The sequence below is a fragment of the Solanum dulcamara genome, chromosome 4 (genome assembly GCF_947179165.1).
Source record: "Solanum dulcamara chromosome 4, daSolDulc1.2, whole genome shotgun sequence".
Classification (NCBI taxonomy): domain Eukaryota; kingdom Viridiplantae; phylum Streptophyta; class Magnoliopsida; order Solanales; family Solanaceae; genus Solanum; species Solanum dulcamara.
In genome coordinates, this window is record NC_077240.1 from 2,336,376 (window position 1) to 2,354,053 (window position 17,678).

Consider the following 17,678-nt stretch of genomic DNA (forward strand, 5'->3'; position numbering starts at 1 on the left):
AATTTGAGGGAAACCCTAATCTCACAAAATAAGTAAGGACTCTGTTTCGGCGAGATCTCTTCAACTTTCAATTCAGGGTTTCATATTTCTTTTTTTTTTTTTTATGTTTTTTCCATAATTTGTTTTAAGAAAGAGGTGCGATGATGAGGTTATTGAATAATCTCGTTAATCTGATAATTATAGCTGAGGAAAATCTCTCTATCCATTCTTAATCCACTGAGCACTTCTCTTCTTTACACCTTCTTCATTTATTGTTTTATTTTAGTTTTCCAACAGATTGCAATCTCGGGATTTTTTATTTTATCTGCCCAATTAATTCAGATTCGTGCCAGCTAGCGTACTCGAAATTGAGTTATTTCATATTGCATTTCTAAGTTAATTGATTACAACTTTCACTTATATGAATTTGATATAATAAAAGGAGGTGCGATGATGAGGTTGTTGAATAATCTCGTTAATCTGATTATTGCTGAGGACAATATATCTATCCATTCTTAAATCCACTGAGTACCTTCCTTTTTTTTTTTAATTCTTTGTTTTGTTTTAAATTTCAAGCTTGTTTGTAGCATTGATTATATTCTTAATGAATTTTATTTTAAATTCAAATGCATGTTACCCAACAAATGAGTAATATCTACAACACTAATACTATTGTGACAAACTCCCTCTCATGTGTATTCTAGTCCCAACTTTATAAGGTTATGTTAGTTTTAAAGAAAAGGATAAGCCAAGACTAAACTACTAAGATTTTTCTATATTATTTGTTTAACTTTCAATAATTAATTTCTAGCAATGTGTTAAGCATAGATAACGACGTTCTTTAAATTTGTATTCATAAGTTAATTATTAATATTTAGCTAATAAAGCATGAGTTATTTTGTTTAAGTCTTGTGAGATAATTTAGTCTCAGGAATTAGCTGATGGGAAAATGTATTGAGAACCACTGCCTCCGAGACCAACTTATAATACTATACTATTAAAAGATCAGATCTTAGCAAAAATCAAAATTGGAACTAATCTCATTTTCACTCATGAGATGAATATTTAAAAAGCAAAATCAAACAAAGTGTCCATTGAATTAAGTTTTTTATACAAAAAAATAGGTCATTTAAAAAAGTAAATCATGAAAATGGCCATTCGGCCATATATTTTTTTTCACATAATAAGACCGACGCAGCCATGATCGGCCTCCTCATCCTTCTTCTTCACCTGCTCCCTTCTTATTCTTCATCTACTCCTTTCTTCTTCGTTGCTTACCCTTTATTTTTAAAATTCGACACACCACAAACATGAATTATCAAAAGATTTAAAATATCGAGAAGATTTCGTATCTAAAATTTGGAACCGTTTGTTATATGTATTTTTTAAGTTATATGTACTTGTTAATTTACATTGATAATAGATTGCACTATAAGTTTTTGGGATACCCAACTTATTTTTTTTGGCTTATAAACTGTTTTAGATAAGTTAACCAAACAAGCACTAAGTTCCTTAGTAACTTTCGGAACTATGGTTGAGCCGTAGATTTGTTGAACATAGTGATGCTTGCACCACAGTAGTCGTAATAGCGTTTACATTGCCAAAAGTATCGTGAAAGAGCAGAATAGGTAGTACTATACTATGTACAGTATCTACGCAGAAGTTGAGTTCCTACCCCCTGCAACAAATTAAAGATGCTGGAGGTTGATAAAAAAATTCAAAGTGAAAACCTATGTGTATGTGTGAGGTCTGTGTGTTGAGTATTTGATTAAAATATGGGAATTTGTTTGGAAGGAGATATTAATTTACTTCAGATTATAATATGACATTAGTTAAGTCGAGGTCTGTGTGTTGAGTATTTGATTAAAATCTGAGAATTTGTTTGGAAGGAGATATTAATTTTACTTCATATTAGAATATGACATTAGTTAAGTCGAGGTCTGTGTATTTGATTAAAATCTGGGAATTTATTTGGAAGGAGATATTAATTTTACTTCAGATTATAATATGACATTAGTTAAGTCGAGGTCTGTGTGTTGAGTATTTGATTAAAATTTGAGAATTTGTTTGGAAGGAGATATTAATTTTACTTCAAATTAGAATATGACATTAATTAAGTTAAGGTGTGTCATTGAAATTTCGATCATAATTCAGAGAGTATTTATGCATTACCCCTTTTATATATGTATGTTGTTCTTCCCTTTTAAGTATATTCTAAAAAATAATGATATATTTATATATTTGAATTTTTTTAAAACTCTATTTCACGTACAAGTTCAAAATATGTAATGAAGTAAAAATGGGTTCGAAAAATTCAAAACCAAAATAGTAGTATTCGCTAGCAATAATATAATGAAGGCAATCATTTAATATAAATTGATCCGAGATCTTATCATATGTACGAAGATTGAGAAATTGACAATTGATGATAATAGTGATAATACAACTATAAATGCACCTCTACCAATATGGCCATATAATATGTCACGTCTTAGGGATTGTTAAAGTAATTAAACAAAAAGTAGTCAGCCGTCGTGAAGAATGAGTTAGAATTAAATAATAAAAAGATAAGACTCTGTCATCTGGAATATAATGTTATGTATAGTTGGCCAGCTCAACTTGTAGTTGTACATACATATACTGTTAACTTGGCAAGTTATCATAGTTAGAAATTGAGTTAGAATTAATTAGAATATTGTTATGGATTGTTAAAGGTTGTTAGATGGTTGTTATAAATTGTTAGAATTGGTTACATGTTAGATGATATAAATACACAAATACTTTACTGTACAAGTTTGGAAATATATATATATATATGTTGCACTGAAGACAAATAAGATACTCTCATTACTGTGATATTTTTTTCTCTCTACAACTTTCTCCACCTTCTCTACAACCTTCTTCTTCTCTATTCTTCTCTGTACATTCCTCTTTACTCTTCTTTCTTCTTCTTCTTGTGGCTTCTTCTCTTTCTTTCCTTCTCAGGTCAAACTCCACTGATGGAGTTATCATGTACTATGTTAATAAATGTTTTCGTGTGGAGTATTGTGCACGACTAATTGTTTATAAAATCTCAGATCAGTTGAGAAAATTAAGAGCAGTTTGTTAAAATGGGAAATATGTTTGTAATTTTGAAGCCAATTATTCATGGTGTAATGAAAGTAATTGGAATGACATCCCAGTTAGTGGAAATAGAACCAGGAACTACAATGCATTTTTGGGTTCCAACTGATTCCATTCATCCAAACAACAAATTATCAAATAAATCTCCTAAGCCTCCAGTTGTATTTGTTCATGGATTTGTTGCCAATGGAATTGTGACATGGCCTTTTCAACTACTCTCCTTAAGTTCAGATTTTGCTGTCTACGTTCCTGATCTACTTTTCTTTGGAGATTCCATCACCACTCGTCCTGAACGGTCAACAAGTATTCAGGTATCATATTGTATTATCATCTCATCTACAAAATTTAAACTGTTTATTAAAATGTATAATATATTTAATTATGGGATAATTAAATAGGCGGAATGCTTAGCAAAGGGAATGATGAAGCTGGGTGTGGAGAAGTTTTCTGTTGTTGGGCTAAGTTATGGAGGAATGGTTGGGTTCAAGCTGGCTCAATTGTATCCTCACATGGTTGAATCTATGGTTATGTCAAGCACAGTTATAGAGATGACTGAATCTATTAGCAATGCTTCTTTGAAGAATATTGGGTTCACAAATTGGCCTGATTTTCTTTTGCCCAAAACCGTCTCTGGAGTCAAAGTGCTTCTATATATTGGTTCTCACAAGTTGCCATGGCTGCCTCAATTTTTTTACAAGGATTTTCACGCGGTACCTTATTTTTAACTAATATTTCAGATCTCTATTTACTATTAATTACTTATGCTAATTAACTTTATAATGTTTACAACTTTCAAGTCGAAATAGAAGCAGCCCCCAAAAGAGTAAAAGTAAAAGTCAAAGTCAAAAGTGGACTAATATACTCATGTGCTAATTGCTATAATGTCTTTTTGACAAGTCATCGTTTGAGATACATGAATTTGTTTTGTAACCCCTCAGTTGCAGGAGGGGTATCCACGATAGAACCACCAGTAGTTTTGATTTTATCTTAATTTTTAAAAAATATGTATATATTTTTAATTTAAAACTTAATAATTTATAAAAATTAAAATTCAAAGTTATAAGTTTTAAATCTCGACTTCACATATGTCGATTTAGAAATCTTACCTGAATCACGTCATGGGGACCACTTCTCCGATGTCATATACATACAATGACAAGTTATTATCTACAATAAATATAATTAATTAATCTATATAGCACAATAAATAACTTGTTATGTAAAAGAAAATATCTATGCATGTAAGTCAAATTGACGTGTTAGTAGTATGGTTTTTAATAGTAAAATGTTGTAAAAACAGGCAATGTTTGGCAACAGAAAGGAAAAAGTGGAACTTCTTGAAGCTTTAGTAGTCAGTGACAAAGACGCAACTATTACAGAGCCTAACTACTTCCAGGTTTGTCCAACCTTAATTTAATGTTTCATTTATTTTTTAATGATGATGAAATTCAAACTTTATTGTTACGTAATTTTCATTTTGTTTCATTAATTATAACTAGGTCATTAATTATGTGCCACAATGGGCAATGGCTACCTTAAATCACTTTTTCGAACTCTAAACATTATTACTTCACTTTCATTACCCAAATTTGGACATCTAACAGAATTTTCAGTTTTCATAGTAATTGTCAAAATTCTTCCTTTACCTCTTGATTAAAGTAGTATTCATGAATCTCTTTGTTCATTTTTCACGCAGAGGATTTATCTTTTATGTGGAGATAACGACAAGATCTTTAATATGACATTTTCTGATGACATGAAAAAGTAAGTTCTTAGTAACTCTGGCTACTATGATTGAACCGAATATTTGTTGAACAATCTTAGAATTCAATACTAATGTTTTTAATTATCAGATTTATCGAATATCTAATAAGAATCATTAAAAATGAGTGCAGGAAGTTGGGAGAAAATACGACAATTCAGTACATAAAGAATGCAGGACATCTAGTTCAGTTAGAGAGACCATGCACTTACAATCATTATCTCAAGAAATTTCTTTCATCCTCGTGAAGTGATTTTGCATGCGAACATGTGACAAATCTATATAATAATAATTTAAATTATATTGGCTGACAATGTACGTAATGAATCTATTTTACTAATTATTGTGATGTTAATCAGTATTATTACCTTACCTAGAAAATAATTGTTAATTTGTTATCTAGGCAATTGTTGGTGTCTCATTAATTATCCCTTCAAGTACTATTGTTTTGTTCGATCAAATGTATTATATTAATGGTAAATTCAATTTGTTAATATCGACCTTCTCCATTGAGTTTTAATATAATGATGCTCTTTAATATCGCATATTAGAGTTACTTAACCACTTGAGTTATTTTTTGTGATTTTCACTCAAAAAATTGACAAAGAATAATGGATGAATATTCAACGATTATTATTTTGTATCAACAATTTTTTTAAACTTTGAACTGCTAGTATATACCATGGGTGTATATTTTCAAATTGAAATATATATTGAAACGTAATTTAGTTCGTTGATTTTCCAATAGATCATATAATTGAAGTGATCAAAGTGTTGATGCTATGAATGATGAAGGCATGGATCGAGTTGAAACTTGAACGGTGAAGACTGAAGATGTTATATATATATATATATATATATATATATATATATATATACATGCTATTCACATATTCAAGGCCGATGTCATTTTATCCATAGTGGACCTAAAATTTCATTTTATTGTTCAATGAAAATGAATTTAATCAATAATAAAAATAGTATCGATAAATACATATGTTCAACACTCGTTTTTATTTAATGGAATGAGGGTTACAAACAAAATGAACAATTTTTAAGATTGAGATCGACATTTCTTTTTTCTTTTCTTTTTTTTTACCTCAAAAAAATTGGAGAATATATTTTTTTAAACATTGAATAACAAAAGCCTATTACGTTAACTAAATGCTAAAAAGTTACTTAATTTAGCAACACTGTTTCAACAAATTTTCCATGGGAAAATTATATTTTTTTTTCTTTATTACAAACAAAAGAATAATAATAAGTTTATATACGCAATTTATATAATTTAACCCATAGAAAATACCAAAATTTTTGGACAAGGTGGATTTCTTTGAACCTCTTGACCCTATGTGGGTCCACACCTGCATACTGCCATAATTTTGTTTTATAAAGTATTTCAAAGTATTTATGTTTTAAGTATGCTTATGTTATTATGAGAGAATGAACATAATTGTAAGTTTGCTTTAGTTGATGATATTTGTTCCTTTTACACTCTTTTTTAAATTTTAAATTTTAGAATACTTTTCTATATTCTCTCATCTAAATTTTAAGACACGTTTTAATTTTATCTCATTTTAAAATAAAAAATTAAATATTTGCAAGCCAAGGACTAGTGCTCACCCGCCTTCACGACAATAGACAAACGAAAAAAATTTACTTAAACTTTTACGTTTTTATTGTAATTTGAGTATTTTTACATTCTTGGGTGTTAATAATCAAACAGGACCAAATTGATAAATTTAAACTAGTATTTCACATCATCGTTTTCTTAATATACTGCATACACTTTATCCTTCTGAAATCTAAATTTGGTTGTTGTTATTGTAATTTCTTAATATAAGTAATGCTTAGAAAATATTATTTAATTTTTGATTCTAAAAGCTAAAAGTGATGAAACGTGTCAAAAATAAAATAGCAGGCACGAATGCGTTGGCAAACTTTATTCGTTGAATTCAAATAAGGTGGCTGGTGCCTCTCATATATACTTTTAAACGTGATCGGTGCTAATTTATATGTATTTCGTATACGAATTCTCATAAGTCGGATAATCCAAAACGCAAATCTCACACAAATTGCAAAACAACCCAAAAGGCAATGGAAACGGTAATGGAAGACGAAGAGTACAATTGGAGCGAAGTGAAGCTTCATTCTCTCATACCCGTAGTGCCGGAGCCGGAGCCGGAGCTGGATAGGGAAACCGGCGAACGACGTCGCGGCCGTGACATAATGATCGCTATAGATCACGGCCCTAACAGCAAACACGCTTTTGATTGGGCCATTACTCACCTTTGCCGTCTCGCCGATACAATTCATCTCGTTCACGCCGTCTCCAGTAAGTTTCGCATCTCCGTTTTAACCAATTGATCTTAACAATAATAGTTAATATATAGCTCTATTTGTTTCTAATTTTGTTTCAGGTCTGAGAAATGAAATTGTCTATGAGGCTACACAGGGACTCATGGAGAAGCTTGCTGTTGAGGCTTTTTCGGTCGCCATGGTTAGTCTTTCTCTTTGCTTTTGCAGTAATTATGTAAGACACAATAGTTCCTTTGAGAACTTGCAGTTACTTGATTAAGGAATAATTCATTGTAGGAAATATGTATAACTGATTATCAGAACCGAACTTGCATATGTTTCATTTCGATTTGATTTAGTGGTCTTTTTCTGAATGGGTTTTCATCATGATCATTACTTCTGAAGTTTTAGCTGCTCATATAGAGCTTTACTCTGCTGGATAATACCATGATTCAAATGGTTTGATTGGTTTATTTAACATGCATGTAAGTTTTCATAACTATATACCATGAATTAGGCTATGTGTGAGAGTTGATTCTAGTCAGGTGCCTAACCTGTTACTTATTGTTTTTTTAGCTTATGGTTTTTATAATTCCAGAATTGAATAGCAGTCATGAGATATTTCACAATCTGTTGCAAGTGTTTTCTTCTACTTAATATAATATATGTTCAGCTAGATCTATTACATTATTTGTGTTGCAGTACTCAGGTCATATTCTGGCCTTCTCAAGAATAGGTTGTTAGGACCGAAATAATCAGGTGTCATGCGGAAGTTAGCAAAACAAACTTTGAAAGATCGTGAGTAAGAAGATAAACGAGAAATTACCAAAAGAGACACAAACATATAACGTGGTTCGGTCAACCGACCGACATCCACAAGAGGAGAAAAGCAATCCGCTATAAATATGAGAGTACAAAATATCTAGAGAAATAACCTTATACAATTCACTCGGAATACAAAAAGGTCCACACAAGTGTTAACATAACAATGTCTCACCGTTTTTCTTCCTACACAAAACTCTCAAAACCCGTAGGACTACCTTGTGAATGCTACCATGTTAGAAGGAATGAATCTCTATTTATAGAGTCATAAATCTTTTCCTACAAGAAAAAAGACTAGCCAAATATGGAGACTTTGTGTTTTCCTTTTAGGAAAAGGAAAATCCAATAATATTAGGAAAGCCAGGGCAAACACCCAACATAGGCTGCTAGTTTGTTCTGCAATTATGTCAAAGGGGTAGAGCATCATCCCTTTCTCCCTTGTTCGCGACTAATACTAGAAGTTAAAAACACTAGAGGGAAAGCTTTTATAACAAAATTTTAGTAACATGATTGTGCTTGTCGCTTGTGTTCTTTTTGACTTAACCATTCAAGCGTTTAGAAATAAATGTTTTGTCATGGAACAAATAATCAAATATATGAAGAGCTAATCTTCTCTCTAAACATAGTACTTAAGCAACAAATATGATTTATATGAGACATGGCTAATAGATAGTTGCTTGAAGGACATCGTGTTGTATACTGTTTGATTTACTTTTCGACTTCTCTCATAACTGATTGGTTCCTGTATAGATATCATGGCAATGAGTTCTTTCCTGTCGTTAGTTATTCGTATAGTTATTAAGATAAGTACTTACGCATAAATTGATCTATAAATGCACAATTTCATTAGTTGTTTCATATGCTTATAATAAATGAATTTGGATGAAGTAGACCTATTGAAGGCTGACAAAGTGTAGTACTCTGGTTGGTATGAACTTTTACGCTTATGCTTCTTCTTTTGGGCTTCAACGTAGTCTAAATTTGTGGTTGAAGGCATTTTCATATGAAAATATGACACATGCAATACCCAACTGGGAATAATTAAGATGAAATTATGGCAGTTGCAATTCCCCAGTTTGTTGGTCGTTGTGTTATTGAGAATTATGCTAGTCCACGAAGGTTTATGTCCCTATCTGAGACATGACCCCGAGGGCTTGAAGATTGTCAGAAATTTATCTAGTTGTTGCTTGAATGATGCATTTGTCTTTAATTTTCTAATTTATTTTTAGTTATTACACACATGGTACACCATTTCTATGCAAGTTTTTATTTGTTATGCAACAGTATCTTCATGAGTTTTCTCTATTTTTTTCGTTTATAGTTTTGTTGACAATTGGAAAATATGTACAAGTTTAGTTTTGCTAGCACATTGGAATATATTCTCATGGCATATGCAACATCTGCATTTCCAATTCTACTGTGGAAATATTTTTCTTGCCGTTTGTCCACTATATATGTGTATATATATATGTGTGTGTGTGTGTGTGTGTGTGTGTGTGTATATATATATATATATTTATTTCATTTTAAAGCCTTACGGTGGTGTAACAAGAAGACCTTTTTCTTCACAGAAGAATGTACTATAAACCCTGAAAGAAGTTTGTAAATGTTGGTTTTAATAATCTCTATAGTTCTGGTTTCATAGGTATAATTTCTAGAAGTTGATAACACAGTAAACTCAATTCTTTGGATTCATGTTGACATAGGTGAAGACAGTGGCTAGGATTGTGGAAGGAGATGCTGGAAAGGTAATTTGCAAGGAAGCAGAAAGGTTGAAGCCTTCAGCTGTGGTTATGGGAACCAGGGGACGTGGCATAATCCAAAGGTCTCTCTCTATCACACACAAAGACACACTTGTGTATGCACAGGTTACTCATTGGTTGTTAAGTCGATTACTGATTTTTCTGGTTAATTTCTTTTTAGTGTACTGCAAGGAAGTGTCGCTGAGTATTGCTTACACAACTGTAAGATTGCACCAGTCGTCATAGTTCCTGGAAAAGGTATAATGTTTATAGCATTCTGTTCTTTAGCGTTGGTTTGATTTTTCTGTTTTGAACTCAAAAGTGTTGCAATAATCTAAACTAGTCCAAATTATTGCCAAAACAGAAGCTGGGGAAGCCTCTGTGATTTAATGGAACTTTCAAATTTTGGGGAACTTACTCTGAAGTGATGTCCATCCAAGTAATGCTGATTTGTATGATATTGTGGCAGCAGCTGTATTACTAGTGGCAGGTTCTTCCTTTATAATGTCTGTGTTTATATAAAAAGCTTATGCTATCATTGATGTAAATTATTTTTATCTGGTTTTAAATTACAACAACAACAATAACAACCCAGTTAAATTGTGTTTATTTTATGTATATTCAGTATTTAAGTTTGTTTATAATACCAATTTATATTGTGAATAGTTGCTGATAGCTGTGAAAAAATTCATCTATAAACACATTGGATAATGTTCCTAAGAGATTGATGGCGTACCATTTGTGCTGGAATACTTTAACAATTTCTGTCATCAAGATGTAAGACATCACTTCTAGACCCACGAATCATATAAGCAGGAAAAGCATAATTTAAGATCTATTTGTTAGCTCAATTAGAAGGATTCTGAACTAAATATACTAATTTAGATATCCCCCTTGTTCTTATTCAATTTAACCATCGTACTCCACCTCTATTCTTCATTAAACAACCGAGTTAGCTATTCCAGACCTCCTTGCCTGTGTTCTTTCAAAACTCCACCAAAATCTTGTCTGGCCCAGTCACTCTTCCCCTGCTCATCCTAGTCTAATGAGTGAGTCTTCCTTTGTCCATAGATTCTAGAGGGATTCTTTAAGAAGTTGAGAGCTGGTGAAAGGGCATAAACATAAATGTTATGTAAAATTGTTGGTTCGAGGTAGTTGTACTACACACCAAATCATGAGAACTGTCTTAGATTTTTAGGAAATTTTAAGATAAATTGATACTACCTAGGGAGAACCACAAACCAAAAGCTAGCTATTGAGATGGGATAGCCCAAGGCTATATAAAGCCCACATTAGCACATTGTAATACCGATGTGGGACTCTCAAGTCCCAATACCTTACAATGGACCATAATAAACTGCCACATTCCGCATCCGTCATGCTTCACGACTCTACACTAGGTAGTTTCCACTCTACCATAAGAAGATAGCTCTTTCCCAGGTAGCCATTTTTGAGCCAGGTGTCCAAGAACCCGCTGCTAGCTGTGCCTAGACATTGCTAGTCCCGAGGGAACATTGCAATACTGGTGGCAACATCCATGGCACGGTGGGCATGGAGGGTGGTGAGTAGCTCCTAATAACATTGATACATCCCAAGGAGAACCACACCTCAAAAGCTAGTTATTTAGGTGGGAGAGCCCAAGGCGGTATAAATCCCACATCAACATATTGTACTGACGTGGGACTCAAGTCGCATATCTTGTAATGGACCATACATTAATATTAATGATTTTAAAGAAATTGCTTCATAACCTTAGTGGGTCCTGAAAGATAACAAGCAAAACCATCTTTCAGCATCTATTCCGGCAAGAAGAATCCAGTAGATTTTGTCTGCAGAAGAGGCCAGGTTCCCCCCTTGTTCACTGAAAGTGAAGGTAAGCAATTTTTTAAGAACAAAGAAATAATGGCTAGAGGCACAAGATGACATATACTAGGCCCAATGGTGGTGCTGCCCAGTCTCGGATTAATGCCTTTGGTTTTCTCTGAACCATCAAAAATGAAAAGATACCCTCCTGAACATAATGGACTATATATTCCATAATGCTGAATGAGAGATGAAAAACAATAACAAGGTCTTGCAACCCCCCTCCCTTCAACCAAAAAAAGAAGAAGGTAGATGCAAGCACGAAAAAAGTATATAGAGAAAAAGAAACTCCCTCACTGGAGGAGTGGAGTAATGAGTTAGATTAGATGACAAGTAGTCACTACTACTAGTTTGGTTAATGATAATCCACATGAATCCGTTCTTTTTGAATTCAAAGCCGCCAATATGCCATCTCCATGTATGTCATCAGTGGAACTTGGATATGATTTTGAAAATCTTTCAGTCCCTTGTATAGACCACATAAACTACTTATTCCTCTTTTTACCTTTCTTTGTCCAACCGATTAAAACAATATAATGATGCTAACTCATGATCTAACTACAAAGTGTATTCTAATTCTGTGATAAAAGCATGAGCTGCCATATGATTAGTGACTTATCTTTTTTTCTAATAGAGAAGGGATTAATCCTAATAACAAGTAGTTCAGATGTCTCAGTATCACCAATTATTTTGAAAGAGAAAAAAGGCTTCTTTTTTTTCTGTAGGTCTTTATCGGCATGTCTTATTCTGTCCAAAAAGCAACTAGGCTAGCCACTATGGTTTACTTGTTGGCTCCCTTTCAGAATAGTCATGGAGATGGAGTGCTCTATATTTCCATTCAGGTTATAGTCAAAAGAGTAACAGCTTGTCCCACTTGATGAGTATGACCCTTAATAATCAATGTTTGGGATATTTATGCTTATCATAGAGCTATAGTCGACTCTCTTAATGAAGAATTCTGGAAGAGGATAATTTGTAGAACTGACAGTAAAGTGGAAAATTAATATAATCATAAGTAGTATTGATTGATTACAACCGCAAGTTACAATATTACATAACAATAACAACTACTACTTCTTAGTCCCAAATAAGGTGGGGTCCGGTTGGCTATATGAATCCTCACCGACTAGCTATCATAAATTACCGTAAATAGATGAATATGGATATTTTATGAAGTACTAAATTTTATTTAGAGTAATAGAAAAATCATAATTTTATTATAAAGTATTATTAGTGGATGTAAATTTTATTTAGAGTAATAGAAAAATCATACTTTTATTATAAAGTATTATTAGTGGATGATCCATTAATTAAGTGGACCACTTAAATGGCCAAGTTGCCCACCTTTTGTCTTTGTAAATTGGCTATAAATATAGCCATATTTTCAACAATGAAGAACACACACAGAAATCTCTCAATTCTCTCTCTTTCTCTTACTGTCTCTCTTTCTTATTAATTTGTTAAGTTAATTTATTTTATAACACGTTATCAGCACGAGCCTCCATCGCTTTGAGCTATTTTAAAAAGATAACAAAAGGGTAAGAATTTTATTTTCTTAAAATATCGAATATCTCTAAACTTGAATTTGTTGCTTTTGATATATCTGGAAAAAGCTATTCATCATGGACACTAGATGATGAAATATACCTAGAATCGATGGGTCTGACAGACACCATCAAAGATGACAATATGACATCTAGTCAAAGACTGTGCCAAAGCCATGATATTTCTCTGCCACCATCTTGACGAGGGGTTAAAATTACTGTACCTCACATTAAACGACCCTCTTAAACTGTGGAAGAATCTAAAAGAAAGATATGACCACCTAAAATTGGTCATCCTTCCATAAGCACATAATGATTGGCTCAATTTGAGATTAATGAATTTTAAAAATATAACTAAATATAATTCTACATTGGTTAGAATTATAGCACAGTTAAATTTATACGGAGAAGATATCACTGAGCAAGACAAATTTGAAAAAACATACTCCACAGTGTCACCCCGCGAATATGCTCCTGCCGCAGCAATATCGCGAAAAGAATTTTAAAAAATATTCTAAATTACTTTTTCACCTTTTTGTTGTTGAACGCCACAACGAACTATTAATGAAAAATCATGATAGTCTGCTCGTTGGTTCTTTGCCACTCCCTGAAGTGAATTAAACAAATTATAACCAACGAGAAAGAGGTCATGGCTCCTGTCGTGGTTGAGGTCGTAGAATAAATTATAATCATGATGCTCGGCTGGCACCGAGAAATGATCAGCAATATAAAAAAATGAGTGAAAAGCAAGAAGCTATACTAAAGAAAAACTCAGAAAATATATGTCATAGATGTGGAGGTATGGGGCACTGGTCACGGACCTGCCGGTCATCAAAACGTCTGGTTCAGCTATATCAGGCATCCTTGAATAGAGCAGAAAATAATCTAAAGACAAACTTTATCTCTGAAGACAATATTGAGCCTATGCATCTGGATGTAGCTAATTTCTTCAATTTCCCAAAAGGAAATATGAATATTGATAAGCCTGATAATATTTAAATAATCTTCTTTTCATTTGTCTGTACTTAAATAATATGTTTATATTTTTCTAATTCATGTAAATAAATAAAATTTGTATAATGAGCCATGTTTTAATTATAATGTTTACTTTATTTTTTTTTGAAGAAAATTATGGATATGCCTCAAATTTTGTTTAGATCAATGATCAATCACGAGGATATTTGTGTAATTGATAGTGAAATGACTCATGCCATTTTTAAAGACGAAAAATATTTTTCCTACTTGCTTAGAAGAAAAGCAAATGTTACTACAATTTTTGGTAATTCAAAAATTATTGAAGGCTCCGGAAGAGCTACTATAATTTCTGTCTAAGGGGACAGATTGTTATAGAAGATGCACTATTTTCTTCTAAATTCCCAAGAAACTTGTTAAGTTTTAAAGATATCCGCATAAATGAATATCATGGTGAGATACTAAATAAAATAAATACTGAATATCTTGGTATAACCAAGAGTGTCTTAGGCCAGAAATATATTTTGGAAAAATTATCAACTTTATCGTATGGCCTATATTATGCAGAAATTAGTGCAATTGAAGCACATTTGATCGTAAATCAGAAATTTTCTGATCTACATACATTTGTGCTATGGCATGATCGAATATGTCATACTGGATCAATAATGATGAGATGAATTCTTGAAAATTTAACTGTACATCCGTTAAAGAACTTGAAGATTCTTACGAATGATGAATTTTCATGTGCTGCTTGTTATCAAGGCAAATTAATTGCCAAATCATCAATTCTGAAGGTTGGCATCGAATCTCTTGGCTTTTTAGAGCGTATACATAGGGATATATGTGGACCTATTCATCCACCTAGTGGATTGTTTAGATATTTTATGGTCTTAACTGTCGCATCATCAAGATGGTCTCATGTGTGCCTCTTAAAATCTCGCAACTTGGCATTTGCGAAGTTATTAGCACAAATAATAAGATTAAGGGCGCAATTCTCAGATTATCCAATTAAAACTATTCGCCTTGATAATGCTGGAGAATTTACATCCCAAGCTTTTGCTGATTATTGCTTATCAATTGGGATAAAAATTAACATCTTGTTGCTCATGTTGATGATCAAAATGGCCTTGCAGAGTCATTTATTAAGCGCTTACAATTGATAGAAAGACCTCTACTTATGAAAATAAAATTGTCGATTACTGTTTGGGGTCATGCTTTTTTATATACAGCAACACTTGTACGTCTCAGACCGACAAATTATAATAAATACTCTCCGTCATAATTAGTATTTGGTCATGAGCCAAATATAGCCCATCTATGAATTTTTGGTTATGCAATATATGTGTCTGTAGCATCACTACAACGTACACAGATGGGCCCTTAACGAAGGTTGGGCATAAATGTTGGGTTTGACTCACCCTTCATAATTCGCTACCTTGAATCGTTGATAGGAGACTTATTTACTGCTCGATTTACAGATTGCCGGTTTGATGAAACAACTTTTCTGCAATTAGGGGGAGAGAAAAATGAGTCCGAAAGAGAAATTGCGTGAAAAGTTTCATCACTATCTTATTTTGATCATGTACCCGCACATGTGGGCTGGAGGTCCAGAAGATTATCCACTTACAGAAAATGGCAAATCAAATGCTAGATGCATTTACTGATTTGAAACGGATAACTAAGTCACTTATCCCTGCAGTGAATGTGCCTATCCGGATTGATGTCCTAAAAGGACCATCACTAGTATCATAACTTCTGAATTCCAAACACGCCTGAAGCGTGGTAGACCGTTGGATTCAAAGGATAAAAATTTTAGAAAGAAAAGCGTAAGAAATAATAAAGATGATACTACAAAAGAACCTCCTGAAGAAGGTCAAGATTTGAGTAATCTTGATATTCCTGAAGAAATTAGTGAACCCGAGAGTTAAGTGGATGAAAAACTTTCAATAAGTTCTATCGGTGATGAAATAAATTTAGATCCATCGAAAATTACGATGGATAATGTTTTCGCATATAATGTTACACTTAACCTCATACAGGATAGTGAAATTCTTAAGTCTAAATCCGTCGAAGAATGTCGTGTAGATGTGATTGGCCAGAATGACAAAAGGCAATTCAATCACAATTAGACTCGTTTGTTAAACGTAAGGTTTTTGGACTTGTAGTCCAAACCGCTGAAGGTGTAAAACCAGTTGGCTATAAATGAGTTTTTGTGCTAAAACGAAATGAGAGAAATGAAATTGTAAAATACAAGGCACGCCTTGTTGCATAAGAATTCTCTCAAAGACCCGGGGTCAATTATGAAAAACATATTCAGCTGTTATGAATGGAATAACTTTTTGACATCTCATTAGTTTAGCTGTACATAAAAATCTTGAAATACATCTAATGGATGTAGTTATAGTTTACTTTTATAGTTCACTTGATATTGAAATTTACATGAAAATCCAAAAGATTAAAATTGCCTGAAGCATATACTAAGTCTCGGGAGATGTACTCAATCAAATTGCAAAGATCATTATATAGTCTGAAACAATCAGGGCGTATGTGGTATAATCGCCTTAGTGAGTAATTGATAAATGAAGGTTATATAAATGATGTCATTTGTCCATTTGTTTTTATTAAGAAAACGGAATCAAAGTTTGTTATATTCGCCGTTTATGTTGATGACATAAATCTCATTGGAACCTCTAAAGAGGTCTAAAAGGGCGATTGGATAGCTAAAAAAAGAATTTGAGATGAAATATCTTGGAAAGACAAAACTTTGTCTGAGTTTGCCTATACTGAGAAATTCTTAAAACGATTTTACATGGACAAAGCACATCCATTAAGTACTTCAATGGTTGTTCGATCACTTGAAGTGGAGAAAAATCCATTTCGACCTCCAGAAGAAAATGAAGAACTTCTTGGTCCTGAAGTACCATATCTCAGTGCTATTGGTGGACTTCTGTATCTTTCTAACTCAACCAGACCTGATATAACATTTTCTGTTAATTTGCTGGCAAGGTATAGTTCATCCCAATGCAAAGACATTGGAGTGGTATAAAACATATTTTGCGATACCTAAAGGGTACCGTTGATATGGGTTTGTTTTATACTAACAAAGTCTATACAGACCTTATTAGTTATGCAGATGCAGGTTATTTATCAAACCCACATAAAGCTTGATCTCAGACAGGCTATCTATTTACATACGGAGGAACTGCTATATCATGATGATCTACAAAACAGTCTATTGTTGTTACTTCTTCAAATCATGCTGAAATAATAGTAATTCATAAAGCAAGTAGAGAATGTGTGTGGTTGAGATCGAAGTACCCATAGTTATATTCGAAGACAATGTCGCGTGCATAACTCAATTGAAAGGTGGCTTCATAAAAGAAAACAGAACGAAACATATTTCACAAGAAGAATGGTGATATTGATGTACAACAAGTTCGTTCGAGTGATAATCCTGCAGATTTATTCACAAATGCATTACCAACATCAACTTTTGAAGGTATAAGATTGAAATGCGTCATCTCCAAAATATCAAATGAAGTTTTCATTAGGGGGAGTAAAATACGCGTT

At 32.7% G+C, this 17,678-nt stretch overlaps 2 protein-coding genes and 2 non-coding genes across 4 annotated transcripts; all 4 read left to right on the top strand.

The window, feature by feature from the left end:
- Positions 1-136: 136 nt before the first annotated feature.
- Positions 137-222, top strand: LOC129888179 (small nucleolar RNA U30). Its single transcript, XR_008766601.1, has one exon. It is a non-coding gene; the product is annotated as a small nucleolar RNA U30 (small nucleolar RNA).
- Positions 223-425: 203 nt separating this feature from the next.
- Positions 426-509, top strand: LOC129888180 (small nucleolar RNA U30). Its single transcript, XR_008766602.1, has one exon. It is a non-coding gene; the product is annotated as a small nucleolar RNA U30 (small nucleolar RNA).
- A 2,333-nt stretch (positions 510-2,842) lies between these two features.
- LOC129884482 (uncharacterized) lies at positions 2,843-5,285 on the top strand. Its single transcript, XM_055958777.1, has 5 exons — positions 2,843-3,413; positions 3,501-3,812; positions 4,403-4,498; positions 4,799-4,866; positions 4,998-5,285. The coding sequence occupies exons 1-5, from the start codon at positions 3,090-3,092 to the stop codon at positions 5,110-5,112; spliced, it is 915 nt and encodes a 304-aa protein (XP_055814752.1). The 5' UTR covers positions 2,843-3,089; the 3' UTR covers positions 5,113-5,285.
- Positions 5,286-6,857: 1,572 nt separating this feature from the next.
- On the top strand, positions 6,858-10,391 carry LOC129885443 (universal stress protein PHOS34). The gene is made up of 5 exons (XM_055959719.1): positions 6,858-7,199; positions 7,285-7,364; positions 9,691-9,809; positions 9,908-9,984; positions 10,091-10,391. The coding sequence occupies exons 1-5, from the start codon at positions 6,962-6,964 to the stop codon at positions 10,114-10,116; spliced, it is 540 nt and encodes a 179-aa protein (XP_055815694.1). The 5' UTR covers positions 6,858-6,961; the 3' UTR covers positions 10,117-10,391.
- Positions 10,392-17,678: the final 7,287 nt, after the last annotated feature.